General features: G+C 38.3%; 1 protein-coding gene across 4 annotated transcripts in view; it reads left to right on the top strand.

Moving 5' to 3' along the window:
• The window catches only part of SLCO1A2 (solute carrier organic anion transporter family, member 1A2), a 136,764-nt gene that overhangs the window by 68,063 nt on the left and 51,433 nt on the right, over positions 1-17,268 (top strand). The window contains exons 1-3 of one of the 4 annotated variants that reach the window (XM_011955002.1): positions 116-199; positions 14,837-15,044; positions 15,493-15,634. Coding sequence is in view for 1 of the 4 variants with exons in the window: in XM_011954989.1 (XP_011810379.1) it covers positions 140-199; positions 15,493-15,634 (202 nt within the window). In the remaining 3 variants the exon portion in view is untranslated. Of the gene's footprint in view, positions 1-77; positions 200-14,836; positions 15,045-15,492; positions 15,635-17,268 lie in introns of those variants that run through there. The other 3 variants (XM_011954989.1, XM_011955011.1, XM_011954994.1) reach the window with 3 other exon arrangements.

Genomic DNA, 17,268 nt, shown 5'->3' with positions numbered 1-17,268 from the left:
TTTCAGCACTTACTTCAAAAGAATGATGCTTTACATTTTTGTAGTTAATTTAACATATTTTTTTGTTTTCTTAAAAGGGTAGAAGTAAGACTTACCAAGATTTAAAACATACATAGCTTGGAACACCCTGAAGAACAACATGGGAGAAACTGAGAAAAGAATTGAAACCCATAGAATAAGATGTCTTTCCAAGTTGAAGGTATGGAATTTTTGTATGTGGATATATGTGCATGTACACTAGTTTTTAAAATATGACAGTCCTGTTAAAATTGCTCCTATCTGCATGACGTGATCTAATATTAATGCCATACTGCCTGATCTATTGATGATTTCTTGCTTTAAAGAAGTTGGTTTTATAACTGAGACTGTGTCTAAACAGGATTATTGATTCGGGCAAGTTAGTCCTAAATGGCTTTGAGGGACTTAAATGGAAGACAGGATCCTAAAAATTTCCAGGCACACATACTGTGGTAGGATTTATTTTTCTGGATCAAAGGCCATACGCACTCTTGCAGGGTTTTTAACGCAGAGAAGTGTGGGAGTCACTCTTGGAAAAATGGCTCATTGCACAGAAATGCTTTGTTGATTTGTATGCAAAGATTTGTATGCTATTATCCAGCAAAACAAATGTTTTCTTTAAGCTTCGGCAACATAACAATAATTTCCTATAAGAAAAATGGCCATTTTGTCAGATGTTCTGATTTTTTTTCTATTTCAGAGGAAATTCTGTTTTCTAGCTTCAATGTCATTTTATATTCAAACAATTTGAATTTATTATAAACCAAGGGATTGGACATTTTTCTTGATCCTATAGCTAGTACCTGCAAGTGGTTTCAAAACTAAAACACTGTCACTTATTTCCTCCCTAGTTTGTTTTCTATTTATATATGTGTTGGGGAAATTTAAACATGTATACAGGATTGGAGAATTATGATATAAATCTAAAAAAAAAGACTTGCCTGAAATGTTATGTTAATTATGAAAAACTCTTTGTATTTCAGTTTTCTCATCTGAAATGGGTAATAACAGCATTCTTACCTTATAGGATTCTTTTATGTTTGAAACAATGACTGGAATATCATAAACTTTCAATAAATATTAGCTATTAATATTAACAGCATTTGTGGAGAAAAGTCAAGTGTTATTTATAAACAAGAGGTCTTTAATTTTTGATTGCTTTGGAGTTTAGCAAGGTTAGATATTGATGTGGATGTTATGACAAAATGCTGTAAGCACAAGTTTATCAGGTAAAAGTGAGAGGCAATTGCTTAATAGCAAGTTAGGTTTCTCTGTTTCTCTGAACTTAGAAATATACTCATTAAGCAAAATTGATTAGGAAGCATGGAAGGACTGTTTTCAACAAATTTGCTTTAAACTTTGTTGTTGAAATAAGTTGAAAGGGCATTATTGCTAAAAGCTAGTAGGAGTAGCTTTATAAATATAGAGATTATTTAGCACTAGACGTGGGTCAGAATAGCCACTGATTTCTTTCACTCTCTGAATAACACCAAACAAGTAGGCAACCCATGTGTTTTAGGGAGAAAGCAATGGGGTCGTGATCCATCTAATTTCCTTTCTTAACATGTTAAGTAGAATAAATTATTTTTCCAAATTTGATTTGTACTTGATTTGGTAGGACTTGCTTTTAAATATAAAATCTGATGTATAAAACTATGTGAAAATAGTTTACTCTCAAGAATATGCTCTGAGAAGGTTTATAGTGGGAAGACAGAATATCCACAAATGGTATTTAATATAAAAAAATAGCTAGAGATATGGCCATACTATGCTGTAGTCAATCACAGTTTTGATTCATATTAAGACTGCTGTTCAAATTTCTAGGTCCTTTTCACATAAATTTCTATTTATGTTTCCCAAAAATAATTGATAAATTTTGGCTTAGGTGTATTGTGTGGTCTGAATGTGTCCCATACAAATTCCCATGTTGAAATCCTAACTTCTAAGGTGATGGTAGTAGGAAGTGGGACCTTTGAGAGATGATTAAGTCACAAGGGTAAAGCCTTCATGGATGGGTTCAGTGGCTTTATAATAGAGGACTGAGAGAGATTCATTGCATTTTCTGCCGTGTAAAGACACAGTGAGAAAGATGGCAGTTTATGAATCAATATGTGGGGCCTGTAAGCCAAAAATAAAATTCAATCCTCCCCCTCCGGCTAGCACTGAACGGACCTCTTCTTGGTCAAGAGCATTCCAAAGTTAACCTAAAAAACAAGTTTAGGCTGTGATGGGAAAGAGGTGTTGGACATGCCTTGTTATACCCTCCTCTCTTTTGGAATTCAGGAATAACCAACCAGCATTAACATCAACACAGACCTTAAGTCTGATAAGAAACATTTATATCTATTCTCTATGAAGCCTGCTTACCTACAGGCTTTATCTGCATGATAAAACCTTGGTCTACACAAGCCCTTATTGTAAACAAAAAATTATTTTTTATTATTGATAATAACTCTTCCAACCAATTGCCAGTCAGAATATTTTAAAATCAAACTGTGACCTGCAAGTTCCTGCTTTGAGTTATCTTGCCCTTCACAATTGAACCAATGTAAATCTTATGTGTATTGACTGATGTACTATGTCTTCCTAAAATGTATAAGAGCAAGCTGTACTCCACCTTAGACACATGTTTTTAGGACCTCTCTGAGGCTGTACTGTAGGCATGCCTTAACTTTGGCAAAATAAACTTTCTAAATTGATTGAGACCTGTCTCAGATACTTTTGGGTTCACAAATTAGTAACCATGCGAGGATTCTGAGTGGAGGTGCCCCTGACCTTCGATAAATCTCCTATGGGTACTTGGTACCAGCCTGAGCTAACCTTATGGCTCAAACTAATAGGACAATTTGCTGAGGCCTGGGAGCCCCTACCCACTCCAGAGAACCCCAATCTCCCTGAATTTGGTCAAGATCTACAGTTTATTTCTCTCTACAACTCCTCTTTTTGAGTTTTACTTGTGTCCAACAAAGAAGGCAAGTTTTCCTGCTCCCATGACAATGGAGAATGGGCAACTCCTTTCTGGAGTTTTAGCTAATTTCCAACAGGGAAGGCGAGTTTGATCTACAGTTTATTTCTCTCTACAACTCCTCTTTTTGAGTTTTACTTGTGTCCAACAAAGAAGGAAAGTTTTCCTGCTCCCATGACAATGGAGAATGGGCAACTCCTTTCTGGAGTTTTAGCTAATTTCCAACAGGGAAGGCGAGTTTGAGCTTTTTTTTTTTTTTTTTTTTTTCTGCTTCTAAGACAGTAAACAGCAGTCTTGAGCCAGGATCTCATTCCTAGATAAGTAGCGGACTTGTTTTTCTTTTTTTTTTTTGTCTCAGAGATTCTCTTTAATTACTAAAAATTAGAATTGACAGCCAGCTAGTCTTAATTTCTCCTTAGCATTAGAGTGCTCAGTAATTGTATTGTTGGGGTTTTTTGTTGTTCTGGTGTTTCACCCATCAGATTTGGCCAACTCTACCCAACTTGGTCAAACTCAAATGAGAATTCCAAAGTATGAGCAGCCAGGCCTCTGAAGTTGCTAAAATAGCTGAAAAAATGAAAACAAACAAATTATGTACTTGGTTTCTGTTGCAGCTTCCTGTCTTAAAAAGACAATTGTTCTATCATTTTCTTTTCTTCCACCCTATTTCTCCTTCCCCCTTCACTGTCTGGTACCAAAAAAAATCTAGAGAAGGCATCAAATGACTTGAACACCTTAAAGCACTCAGAACAAAGGCATCACTCACCCTTTGTTTCTTTGTGGAGTTTCAAGAGTCATGGGCAGATTCTTCTTAAGATCTAAAGTGTTCTTATTCAAAGGTAAATAATTTTTGTCTAATTCAGAGGTTATTTAAGGATTATATATAAAATGAGGTAAAAAGGACCAGGAAATAAGAGATATAAAGAAAGTTATAGATACAAAGAGGTATTTTTGGTAAGAAAGCTTAAAAGAAAAGAAAAGTAATTTTATATGAGAAAGAATCTTGCACGATGAATTTTTGTCCTAAAGTAAAATGACTCATTGTTAAGAAAGAGAAATATTTAGGTCAAACTAGAAAGTCCAAGAATGTTGTGAATGGTCTGTGTAAGTTGTAATAAGATTAGTAAAACAGGAATTTATTAAAATGTTATGTGATTTAGTTGGCTACAATTAAAATAAATTATAATAAATAGTGTTTCTGAAAATTGAACTTTAATATTAAAAATACACTCATGTAACACTAAATAATTGGTTAGAACACGATTTATTAAAAATGTTGAGTTACTTTTAATGTAGGAACTTTAAAATTTTTGAATTCTGTAATCTGTTTCTTTTTAAAATTATTTAGATTGATATCTCAGAACCTGTGCCCTGCTTTTTCAGTTTTTTCTCTTTTGAGAAGGCCTGGAATGGTAACTCTCTCCTTCAACTTTTTTTGGCTCCTGTAACTTCTTATTTTTGTTTTTGTTTTTTTCTGAGGCAGGGCCTCACTATGTCGCCCAGGCTGGAGTGCAGTGGCACCATCTCAGCTCACTGCACCCTCAACCTCCCAGTCTCAAGAAATCCTCCCCTCAGCCTTCTGAGTAGCTGGGACTACAGGTGTGCACCACAAAGCCAAGCTTATTTATTTATTTATTTATTTATTTATTGTTTGGTATTTTTTATAGAGATGGAGTTTCACATGTTGCCCAGACTGGTCTCGAACACCAAATGATCTGTCTGCCTCAGCCTCCCAAAATGCTAGGATTACAGGCACGAACTATGGTGCTCTGGCCTAACTTTTTAAGTTAATAGTTGAAACTAAGAAACAGAATTTTTGAAAACAGGCAAATGAAAAATATTTTGGGTCTGCTTTTGTCTGTATGTCTGTTATAGCTATATATTTATATGTGTCATGTAGAAGTGATATTTCACTAACAATTTTTATGAAAGACCTCTAATCACTTGGCTAAAAGAAAAGTAAGTGCTTTTCAGACTGAAGGAAGCTACCTAAGATGCCTTTTAATTCATATGATCATAGAAGTTTTGGGTAAGACTAATTTGGTAAATTTAACCTAAAAATTACCTCCAGTAATTTAAAATCTTAAAGTCATGTTATGTTAAATTAAATAACCCCTATTTTTTTTCACTGGGAATCTGGGTTACTAAGAGTTAAAATAGTAGGAGAGTAAATGGTGTTTTTGGTAAAATTTATAAAAATAAAATGATGTAGATTTTGCTAAAGAATTTTTTTCTAATTTAGAGACTAAGAATTATTTTAATTAAAGATAAAAACATTATATAGATAAAACTAAATGGATAAAGAGAGCAATCAAAAGATGAGTGATGAAAAACCTTGACTCCAGAGTGGCTATGTGGTTACCTATGGTAGGGAGCTGCAGCTGAGCTACATTCAATTACAAAAGATAAAATTCATGAGAATTAGGGACGGATTATACTCCTGGGTATTTGGCTGTCTAAATGCATAAGGAGATGCAAGCTAATAAGAAAAAAAAAAGCAAAAATACTCAGTCTCTTGGTTACTGTTATCTGTAATAGCTAAATGAATGTACAAGAATGCTGGGTTGATCCTTAAGGCTGGACCAGGCCCAGATGTGTGTCTGTCCTGCCCTAAGTGCAGTTGGACTGTACAGAACACTCCCAGGGCCAATGGTAATTCAGCACAGAAAGAGGGAGGGCCCCCAGGTCAGAAAGAGCTCCAGAGACCTCATGGCATTGTAGTGCAGGGTGGTGGGCCAAGGTTAGGACACTGCATAAAACAGCAATCCCGGCCGGGCACGGTGGCTCAAGCCTGTAATCCCAGCACTTTGGGAGGCCGAGATGGGCAGATCCTGAGGTCAGGAGATCAAGACCATCCTGGCTAACCCGGTGACACCCCGTCTCTACTAAAAAATACAAAAAAACTAGCCGGGCGAGGTGGCAGGCGCCTGTAGTCCCAGCTACTTGGGAGGCTGAGGCAGGAGAATGGCGTGAACCTGGCGGAGCTTGCAGTGAGCTGAGATCCGGCCACTGTAGTCCAGCCTGGAAGAGGGGCACTAGATGACTCCCTCCCCTTCTGTTATAAATACCATAATTATCAGATAATTTAAGTTATTCTCATTTGTAACAGCATTTCTGGTTCAGACCAGAGTCCTCTGGTATTAAAAAAAAAAAAGACTGAGTCCTGTCCCCATTTCTCTTCTCTTTCCCATAGATTCCCCCACCTTTCAAACTGTTTTGTATCTATTTCAAAGGAAGATACACCTGAGACTGGGTAATTTATAAAGAAAAAGGGGTTTAATGGACTCACAGTTCCACATGGCTGGGGAGGCCTCACAATCATGACGGAAGGCAAAGTAGGAGCAAAGGCATATCTTACACGGTGGCAGGCAAGAGAGCATGTGCAGGGGAACTGCCTTTTATAAAACCATTAGATCTTGTGAGACTTATTCACTACCATGAGAAAAGCACAGAAAAACTCACCCCCATGTTTCAATTACCTCCCACAAGGTTCCTCCCATGACACATGGGGATTATGGGAGCTACAATTAAAGATGAAATGTTGGTGAGGACACAGCCCAACCATATAATTCTGCCCATGGCCACTGCCAAATCTCATGTCCTCACATTTCAAAACCAATCGTGCCTTTCCAACAGCCCCCAAAGTCTTAACTCATTTCAGTATTAACACAAAAGTCCTAGCTTAGGAGCTGGTAAAATCAAAAGGAAGTTAGTTACTTCCCAGATACAATGGGGGTACAGGCATTGAGTAAATACACCCATTCCAAATGCAAGAAATTGGCCAAAATGAAGAAGATAGACGCCCCATGCAAGTTTGAAATTAGTGGGCAGTCAAATCTTAAAGCTCCAAAATGATCTCCTTTGACTGCATGTCTCACATCCAGGTCACACTGATGCAAGAGGTAGGTTCCCATGGTGTTGGGAAGATCCACCCCTGGGCTTTGCAGGGTACAGTGCCTCTCTCCTGGCTGCTTTCACAGGCTGGTGTTGAGTGTTCTGTGGCTTTTCCAAGTGCACAGTTCAAGCTGTTGATGGATCTATCATTCTGGGATCTGGAGGGTGGTGGCGCTCTTCCCACAGCTCCACCAGGCAGTTCCCCAGTGGAGACTCTGTGTGGGGGCTTCAACCCTACATTTCCCTTCCACTCTGTCCTAGCAGAGGTTCTCCATGAGGGTCCTGCCCCTGCAGCACACCTCTGCCTGGACATCCAGGTGTTTCCGTACATCCTTTGAAATCTAGGCAGAGGTTCCCAAACCTCAATTCTTTAGTTTTATGCACCTGCAGGACCAACCAAAGCTTGAGACTTGCACCCTCTGAAGCAATGGCCTGAGTGTACATTGGCTCCTTCTGGGTCCCATGGCTGGGACCCAGAGCACCAAGTCCAAAGACTGCACAAGAAAACCATTTTTTACCCTCCTAGGCCTCTGGGCCTGTGATGGGAGGGGCTACCGTGAAGACCTATCACATGTCCTGGAGACATTTTCCCCACTGTCTAGGTGATTAACGTTTGGCTTCTCATTACTTATGCAAGTTTCTGCAGCCAGCTTGAATTTCTCCTCAGAAAACGGGTTTTTCTTTTTTTATCGCATCATCAGTTACCAAATTTTCCTAACTTTTATGCTTTGCTTCCCTTTTAAACATAAGTTCCAATTTCAAACCATATCTTTGTGAATTAATAAAATGGAATGCTTTTAAGAGCACCCAAATCACTTCTTGAAAGCTTTATTTTGAAATTTCTTCCACCAGATACCTTAAATTATGTCTCTTAAGTTCAAAGTTCCACTGATCTCTAGTGGAGGGGCAAAATGCTGCCAGTCTTTTTACTAAAGCATAGCAAGAATCACCTTTGCTCCAGTTCCCAATAAGTTCCTCATCTCCATCTGCAACCACCTCAGCCTAGACTTTATTGTCCATATCATTATCAGCATTTTGGTCAAACCCATTCAACAAGTCTCTACGAAGTTTCAAACTTTCCCACATCTTCTTGTCTTCTAAGCCCTTCAAGCCTCTAGGAAGTTCCAAACTTTCCTACATTTTCCTATTTTCTTCTGAGCCCTCCACACTGTTCTAACCTCTGCCTGTTACCCAGTTCCAAAGTCACTTCCACATTTTTGGGTATCTTTAAAGCAGCACTCCACTCTCTGTACAAATTTACTGCATTAGTCCATTTCATACTGCTGTGAAGAAATACCTGAGACTGGGTAATTTATAAAGAAAAAGAGGTTTAATGAACTCACAGTTCCATATGCCTGGGGAAGCCTCACCATCATGGTGGGAGATGAAGGAGGAGCAAAGGCATGTCTTACATGGTGGCAAGAGAGCATGTGCCAGGGAACTGCCCTTTATAAAACCATCAGATCTTATGAGACTTATTCACTATCACAGAACAGCATGGGAAACCCACCCCCTTGATCCAATTACTTCCCACTGGGTCCCTCTCACAACATGTGGGGATTATGGGAGCTACTATTCAAGATGAGATTTTGGTGGGGACACAGCCAAACCATATCACATGGTAAATTTGAAGGTTAAGTGCTACATGGGCACTCCAGGTGACATTAATACCACAGAATCACAGCCTGATCAAATTTGCTGTCCTCATGGGTCTTACAGATGCTTAATAAAACATTGGGGTAATTAACAAAGAATAATGAGAAAGGCAAAAGGGAGTCAGAGGACTCACCCCAGAGGGTGATGAAAATATTTGGATGGTTCATAAAAAATGAAATAAATAAAATGAAAATCGATGGGGTTGAAACAAAGGTCGTTACAACAATATCAAAGGTTGGGTGGACCAAAGGGAACCCCTACTGGTCCTCCAACATTAAAAGGCCGCATACCTGTTTTCTGCATTTGCCCCAGATTGGGGAAATTGAAGAAACAGCAAAAGGCAAAAGTTATAATGAAGGCGCTGACATTACCTGGGGTAATGCTGAGGTAAATTAAGATGAAGATTAAAAAAAGAGCCCAAGTCCCTTGGCTCAATCCCCTGCTGGGAACTCAAATCACTTTTCACCAGAAAAAGTAAAATGGTCTGGGGGTAGAAAAGAAAAGCTCCTTGAACCAGAACATAGAAATGTACAGGTTGATAGGATTATGAAACTTGAGATGTCTACACAGCCTGTATGTCAGGTAATTTTAACTCCTTTACCTAAATGTCTTGTGAAAATTGGTATTGTATCTGATTGGGGGATGTTTCTGCTATCAAGTACTATGAAATTGAAGTCATGTAAATATTTCCTTTGAGGAATGTTAATTGAACTCACTAAATGGAAACTAGTAAGGTTGCCTGAGCCTACAGAATATATGGTAGAAGCTGAAGGGCTAGTAGGGAATAATTCTCCACTTCATATCCCTTTGTGGAGCATTTATTAGGGCTTAAGGTAAAAGACTGGGAGCACTTCCCAATGACAAATACTGGACTAGAGAATTTCCAGTTGAGGGACATGTACGGCCTTGTTATGGAATGTTAACTGAAGCTACTCCTTTGCTAATGGAAATAATGGTGCCCTAAAGAGTTCCATAATAACTTAAAAATTGTTTACATAAGATCTTGCTACCTGAGGATGCAAAGAGGAGATACTTATGAGCAGAGAGCATTCTTTTTCCCCTAGGGCTGACTCTAACTCTGTGAGGAGTTGCTAGATTCTACAGTGCCTGATAAACAGCTCTCATATGACAAGAACTGCTTAGCATGTGAATGGCAATTCAAGGTGAACAAAGGACATGTTGTTTGGAAGGCTGATGCTCTGGTTAAAGAGTCAAAGGAATCTTTTTCTTTTAAATTATTTATTCTTTAGAGCAATTGGGTGCAGTATGTTTTTATGAACAAATTTACCTTTCTCTCCAAGTTCTCCAAAATTTGGAAACCGTGAGTATTCTGGTTTTATCACAATATAGTTATTTGCATAAGTTTAGTAAGAGTCTTTTGTTTTAAAACAGGACAATTGGAGACACTGGTTATTTTACCAAGCCTTTGACTACAATAACATATTTTCAGGTAAATTTCCAGCAAAGCCAACTTAAAAAGAGCCTATATGGTCAGTCAATTTCTTGCTGCACTTTATGCAAATAGTCAGGCCAAGTATAATAAGCCTAAAACTTATTTTTACACACAAATCAGTCTTACTATAATTTGTCTTTAATAGAAAAGGAGGGCTAGAGAGAGAGAAAATTTTTTTCAAAGGAAAAGTTTAACACTTGTTACTAGATTTCAGCCCCGACTTTTGTTTTTGAATGCAGATTGATTCATGAATTATTTCTTGGCTATAATAATCCTCTAAAGAATAGCAGATTATAGTTTTTCTTCATATTTTTAGTTGAATCCATAATGAAATAGCTTCTGTTTTCCATTCTGACACACAAATACTCTTTTGATTGTCAAAATATTAATATTATTTATCTCTCCTTGATTTACTTCCAAGGAAATTGGAATCATGGTATTCTCAAGACTAGAGATGCAAATCTCTCTTGTTTGGCATCCCACTGAGCCCGATCTGTTTTTCACTGTAAATGCCCTTCTGTTAAGACGACACAAGCACCCTCCCTCTAAGCCTAAGGACTGCTGTGGAAGAGGTGGGTGTGAGAGATTGTAAGGGCTAGGTTTGAGGAAGTAAATTAGTTCAGATCATCCAAATCAAGGATGGATACACAGATGCCTAAACAGCTGGTAAAACAAAGTTTTTTGCCTTCTGAGCTATTATGTGGCATCTTTTCATCCAGTCCAATCATAAAGAATGTCATGCTTTTTGTAGAATTAAAAGAAAATAACTACTGAGAGGATAAAGATACCTTGTGACAAAGCCTTCTGGATATAAGACTCTCAGTTATGAGTTGTGCAGATAGATATGTATTTTTAAATTTTATTTTCATTTATTTATTTCTTTTTTGAGACTCACTCAGGGTCTCACTCTGTCACCCAGGCTGGAGGGTAGTGGCGCCATCATGGCTTACTGCAGCCTTGACCTTCTGGACTCAGATGATCCTCACGCCTCAGCCTCCCAGGTAGCTGGGCACTACAGTCATGCACCACCATAACTGGCTAGCTTTTTGTCTTTTTGTATTTTTTTAGAGACAGGGTTTTGCCATGTTGCCCAGGCTGGTCTCAAAATCCTGGGTATATAGATGTGAGCCACGGTGCCCGGCCAGTATATATTAAAAAAATTTTTTTCAGAACAGTGCTTATGTTTTGTGTACTTAATTGCTGTAAGTCCATAACTAAAACCAAGATTATAGTAGCTCGATGCATAGAAGTTAAAGATAAGTCAGTTTTGTAACCTGGCCTTTGCTTTTTGTTTGTTGGCTTTTTACTGAAAAAATGTAAGGGGTAATGAATGCTCGTCAATGTCTGTTCCTATCTGGCTTAGAACATTTAATTTGCTATAAGTCTTTTGACTCTAAGTCCCTTGGCCATAGGGGGTCCCACCAAGGGACAGGATGGATCTCAAGTAGGCAGCCATGCCACCCCAACAATGGTATCAGATGAAATAAAAATTTGGTAGATATTGTTGTTGCCTCTGGCAAATCTTAGCTGGAAGAGGGAGAATGTAAAGCAAAAATAAAATTCTGAGGACCCTAACCATCTGAATGGACCCTTCCTCTCAGCCAAAGGCATTCCAAAATTAATCTGAAAAGCAAGTTTAGGCCATGATGGGAAGGGGGGGTGGGTCAGACACGCCTCATTGTACCCTCCTACCTTTTGGAGTTCAGCAAAAACCAGCCAGAACTAACATCAACACAGACTTTAAGTCTGACAAGAGACATTTACATCTATTGTTTCTGAAGCCTGCTACCTAGAGGCTTTATCTGCATGATAGAACCTTGGTCCCCCACAAGTCCTTAATATAACCCAGATATTACTTTCTATTGATAATAACTCTTCCAACCAATTGCCAATCAGCACATTTTAAAACTTTAAAACTACCTATGACCTGGAACCCCCTGCTTCGAGTTGTCCTGCCCTTCCAGATTGAACTGATGTAAATCTTACATGTGCTGACTGATATATTATGTCTCCCTAAAATGTATAAAAGCAAGCTGTACCCTGACCATCTTGGGCACATGTTGTCAGGCCCTCCTGAGGCTGTGTTATGGCCACATTCTTAACCTCGGCAAAATAAACTTTCTGAATTGATTGAGAACTGTCTCAGATACTTTTGGGTTCGCAGGCATCAGCCAATCCAAGTTTGCTAGCGCCTTGCTCCTGGACTTGCCAGTCTTTGGAACTATGACAATCAAATTTCTGTTGTTTATAAGCCACTCAGCTTACGGTATTTTGTTGTAGCGGCCCAGATGGATGAAAACACTATATTTACTCTTATTCAATTTCATTTTACTCTCAGCTCTGATTTCTTCAAGATGTTTTTGATACTTACTCTGTCATTAATTCAATAAACTTGTCTTGGGTGCCTGCTATTTGTCAGGCACTTAAGGAGCACCAGAGCCACAAGGGTAAATAACATATGGCTCTTGTCTCTGACTTGTTCACAGAATAATGAGAGAGGAACTTATAGACATATAAATAAAGAGTAACTTATATAAATGAAGTGCACTGTAATAGAGGTTGTAATGGAGTTAGGCACACAGTAGGGTGGGAAGATAAAGAGTGAATGAATGGTTAGAGCTTATCTGGGGAGCACAGAGGCAAAAGAGGCTTCACAATAGAAGAAATAAAATACCTGAGTCTTGAAAATGAATTATATATTTACCAGATGAACAAAGGGAAAAAAGGCATTATAACTGGAGGAATATTATATAAAAGAACTGAACTATAAAACGGCATGGTTAATTAACACAGCTACAAGTGGAACATAAGGACAAGCAACAGGAGATGATACTGAAATATAGATGAGACTTTGTTTACTATCTTAAAAATCAGAGATTTTTGTTTATGGGAATTACTGAAAAGTTTTAAGAAGTAGAATCACATGCTAACTTTGTATTTTATTAATTCATTTAACAAAAAATATTACCATCCAAATTACTGGAGGTGGCATGTGAAAGAGAGGTTGGAGGTAGACAAGGCTAGAGGAGACTAAATAGGATTTCAATTGTCTGAGGTAAACTGTTCATACATATGAGAGGTTTCATCATATGTGTGTTAGTTAAAGGCATGGATGGGCATGAGACGTCCTAAAGAGAGCATGCATAGCAAAAGGGTAGGGAATACAAGACAGAGGCCTGAAAGTGTTGACCAAATAAGAGAAGACTGAGTAGAAAGAATCTAGCAGTTAGTCAGAGATACAGGTATGCATTGGGGAGGGAATTTCAGGAAGAAAAGAGAGATCAACATATCAAATGACTGAGAGTCTTGAAGTAAGCTGATAATTCAGACATAGTTTGTGGATTTGGGATATTTGGGAATAAGGAAGTTGTTTATGACCTTTTATGGAGGTAATTTCAAGAAATACCAGGCTACAGCAGACTACAGGGCGGATGGAAGGTTAAACGGCACAGACAATGAGTCTAGACTATTCTTCTAAGCAGCTTTGTGGTAGCTAGAGTAGCTGTCCATCAAGGCTGAGGGAAGGTTTTTTGTTTGTTTGTTTGTTTTTTCTCAAAAGACAAGAATTATCTTGGCTATCTTAATAAGCTAGTGGGGAAAGAAGCAATCAAGCAATAGAGTGTGAGGTTGAAAATAGAGAGAAAAGGCTGGGCGCAGTGGCTCTTGCCTGTAATTCCAGTATTTGGGAGACTGAGGTGGGTGGATCACCTCAGGTCAGGAGTTCAAGATCAGCCTGGCCAACATGGTGAAACCCTGTCTCTACTGAAAAAACAAAAACTAGCTGGTCATGGTGGCACACACTTGTAGCCCCAGCTACTTGGGAGCCTGAGGTGGGAAAATTGCTTGAACCTGGAAGGTGGAGGTTGCAGTCAGCCAAGATTATGCCACTGTACTCCAGCCAGGGTGACAGAGTAAGACTGTCTCAAAAAAGTAAAAAATAAGTAAATAAAAAGTGAGAAAAAAGAGTAATATGGATGAATTAGAATTTCAGAAATGGGAAGAATGGATTCAACAGCAAGGTTGGAGGGATTTTATTGTACAAGAAAGGGACACCAATCTTTCTAAAGACATAGGCAAATTAGAGAAGGTAGGGACAGAGGTAAGTTTGCAGGTGAAGTTGCTGATATCATTTACTGGTCATGAAGAAAGAGCATGTGACTGGGTTGGAGACTGAGAAACAGAAAAGGTTGTGAGTTAACTTGAAAGGAATATTTGAGGTAGAAAATAAGTTGTGTGATTGGCTTAAGACTGGAGGTGTGGAAGGTGGAAGGTGGAAGGTGTGAGAATATTAAGAATTTGAGCATGCTAGCTAGATAGTAGGTCAAATGGTCTCCCAGGATGCAAATGTCATCAGAAAATATCTTTAATAGGACCAAGCAAAAATCCCTATGACATGTGACTGAAGACCACCATTCAAGTTGACATGAATCTGTAATTTGTTTATTTTGAAGCAGTAATTAATCTACCAACTATAGTATTACCAGTATACAGTGCTCCTGTTTTAAAACCTCTTACTAAAAGCTATCTTTTTAAATTTAATAAACCTATTAGAATTTTAACTTTTCGTATTTTTAGTAAAACCATAGTAGCTCCTGGTGATTACAGTGGTTCTATCTGTGAACTCGTCCCTGATGTTATGGATTGCATCAACCTCACTGTTTCCTGGAACTATACCAATTCATAGGAAGTATGATTGATAAAACATATGGAAATTTATAGTATACGTATTAGGCAGGCAATAAGAATAAACAGAAGCCAAGGGTCCATGTGAGCTGATTCTCCAAGGTTCAGGAAAGCTTCCCAAAATAAATGGAGTCTCAGTTTTGTGTGCTCCTCCATTTGCACTGCAGCTGAGAAACCCTGAAAACACTGTGTCCTGGGCTTACATGCCTTAGACACAACTGGGATTGCTGAGCTCAAGGGTTGCAGAGCATCCTACTATGGGAAGAATGAGAACATAACTCAGGTTGTTCTGGATATTTCCTTCATTGCTGAGAATGCAGAATGTTTCTGACCAAGAATTGCAAGCAAGAACAGGAAAGAGTAGGGTCGGCCAAGGTAATCTGGGGACCTATTGTCCTGCAGAGGGAAGTTAAGCGCGTATTTGCTACCGAAATAATGTCTTTGTATAGTTCTGCATTCTTTCTTTTCATTACAGTATATGTATGAGTTCTTTTGTACTTTAGTCATCATTGTAGTTCTGAAGACCTGTTTCAAGCATCAGCTATGTATTACTTAGAATGACTTTGTTTCTAGTATGCACCAGGATGCTTATACAATATTGAGGCTGCAACTGCCTACAAAATTAGCATCACTTTGAGTTTTCAAAGAGAAATCACAGTATGACAGACAAGGGGAACAGACTACATTTTACAGTTTCTTGCAGATTCAAAGGTTACTTAAGTTGGAGACAATCAGTCTTATGGTGGAAGGCATTTTGTCAACAGACGGCAAGTACACAATTTAAAAATAAATATTTCTATGTTTTCTTATATTTTTTTCCTAGATGTTTCTGTTGGCAATAACATGTGCATTTGTATCCAAAACCCTATCTGGATCTTATATGAATTCCATGCTCACTCAAATAGAGAGACAATTCAACATCCCAACATCTCTAGTTGGATTTATTAATGGAAGCTTTGAGATTGGTAATGAATTATTTTTGCATTTCTTCTTTTTGTATTTTGTCTTATCTGTGGAGCATGTCTGAATTTTATTCTCCTTATTTGCTGTTTTAGGTCATTTAATCTGACTGAGTTGGATGTTTTCTAAAACTGATTGATTAGCTAAGCTCAGAATATGCTTGGAAATAATTCATTTAAATATTACCTCGTATTAACACCTAAATATTGCCACATATCCCACCATTGTTCTTTTTATTCTAATAGTTTCTTAGTTATGCAGCATGAGTAGCAGAGTATTTACAGTATTTATATTTAAATCTATCATTTGATAACCCTAAGGGAAACTAAGGCCTCCATCTTTGTATTTAGAAGATACAAAGGTATAAGACCACCAGGCACGGTGACTCATGCCTGTAATCCCAGCACTTTGGGAGGGGAGATGGGCGATCATGAGGTCAGGAGATTGAGACCATCCTGGCTAACATGGTGAAGCCCCGTCACCGCTAAAAACACCAAGAAATTAGCCGGACATGATCGCGGGCACCTGTGGTCCCAGCTGCTCGGGAGACTGAGGCAGGAGAATGGTGTGAACCTGGGAAGCAGAGCTTGCAGTGAACCAAGATTGCCATAGAACTCCAGTCTGGGTGACAGAGTGAGCCTCTGTCTCACAAACAAACAAACAAACAACAACAACAACAAAAACAAAGATGGACGACCTAGAAGATGTAGAAGATATTGTTGGAGACCAAGGAAATTGCCTTACAAATGAAAATGCAAATATTTTTCTGCTATTTGGTCTAGGAGGTTAACAATTTTTTTTTTTTCCAAGTACAGAGAGAAGAAAAGATTGCTTTTATATCTCTCTGAATTTATTTCAGAGGCAGCCTCTAGGGAATAATAAAGTCTACTTGTAGATTCTAATTTTTGTGGATGACTGGGAATATGTGACCACAGAGAAGGCGAATGAGGGAAAGAAGGATTTCTTCCATGAAAAAAGTTTATAGAAATATGAGTGCCACTCTTTTCTAGTTTTATAATAGCTTCTACTTTCTTCAAGGTGATAACTGCCTTTAATATAAATATATTTAAAAAATCAGGATTGAGGAGAAGCAAAACTGAAATAAGTGATTCTTGATCTTATCTACTAGTGTTCAACTCCCTTAGATCTTACCCTGTATCACCTGTGTGCTGATCCCAGTGAGAGAGTTAGAACTAACTCCATGTATAGCCCACAAATTGACTCAGTTCATAATCTAACGGAAGGTAGAGATGCAAATAATGATAACATTAATTGAATGAAGTAAGTTTGGTAGCGTAAATATATACAAGGTCTTAGAGGAACAGAAGAAACATAGACTCATTTAGGGAAGACAGACTCTCAGAGGATGACTAAAAGTTTTCTAGGAGAAGAAACGAAGTTAAGCAAATGTGAAGAAAAATCCAGTAGAAGAAGCCTAAGAACGACACAGCGTAATAGACTATGTGAGGAGCAACATTCAGCTTGATAACATTGACTAGCCAAGATAAAGTTGGAAAGGATTAGGATATGAGCCTGGAGAAATGGGCAGGGGTGAGAAATGGGTTAATGAGAGCTTTGTGTGCCTGCTGTGGCATTTACCTTTTAATCCTCTGGATGAGGGAGTGTCACTGAGGATTGG

This window comes from Colobus angolensis, unplaced genomic scaffold (assembly GCF_000951035.1).
Source record: "Colobus angolensis palliatus isolate OR3802 unplaced genomic scaffold, Cang.pa_1.0 Scaffold11, whole genome shotgun sequence".
NCBI classification, from domain to species: domain Eukaryota; kingdom Metazoa; phylum Chordata; class Mammalia; order Primates; family Cercopithecidae; genus Colobus; species Colobus angolensis.
Note: the sequence above shows the minus strand (reverse complement) of the source record. Positions and strands in the feature narration are given on the sequence as shown.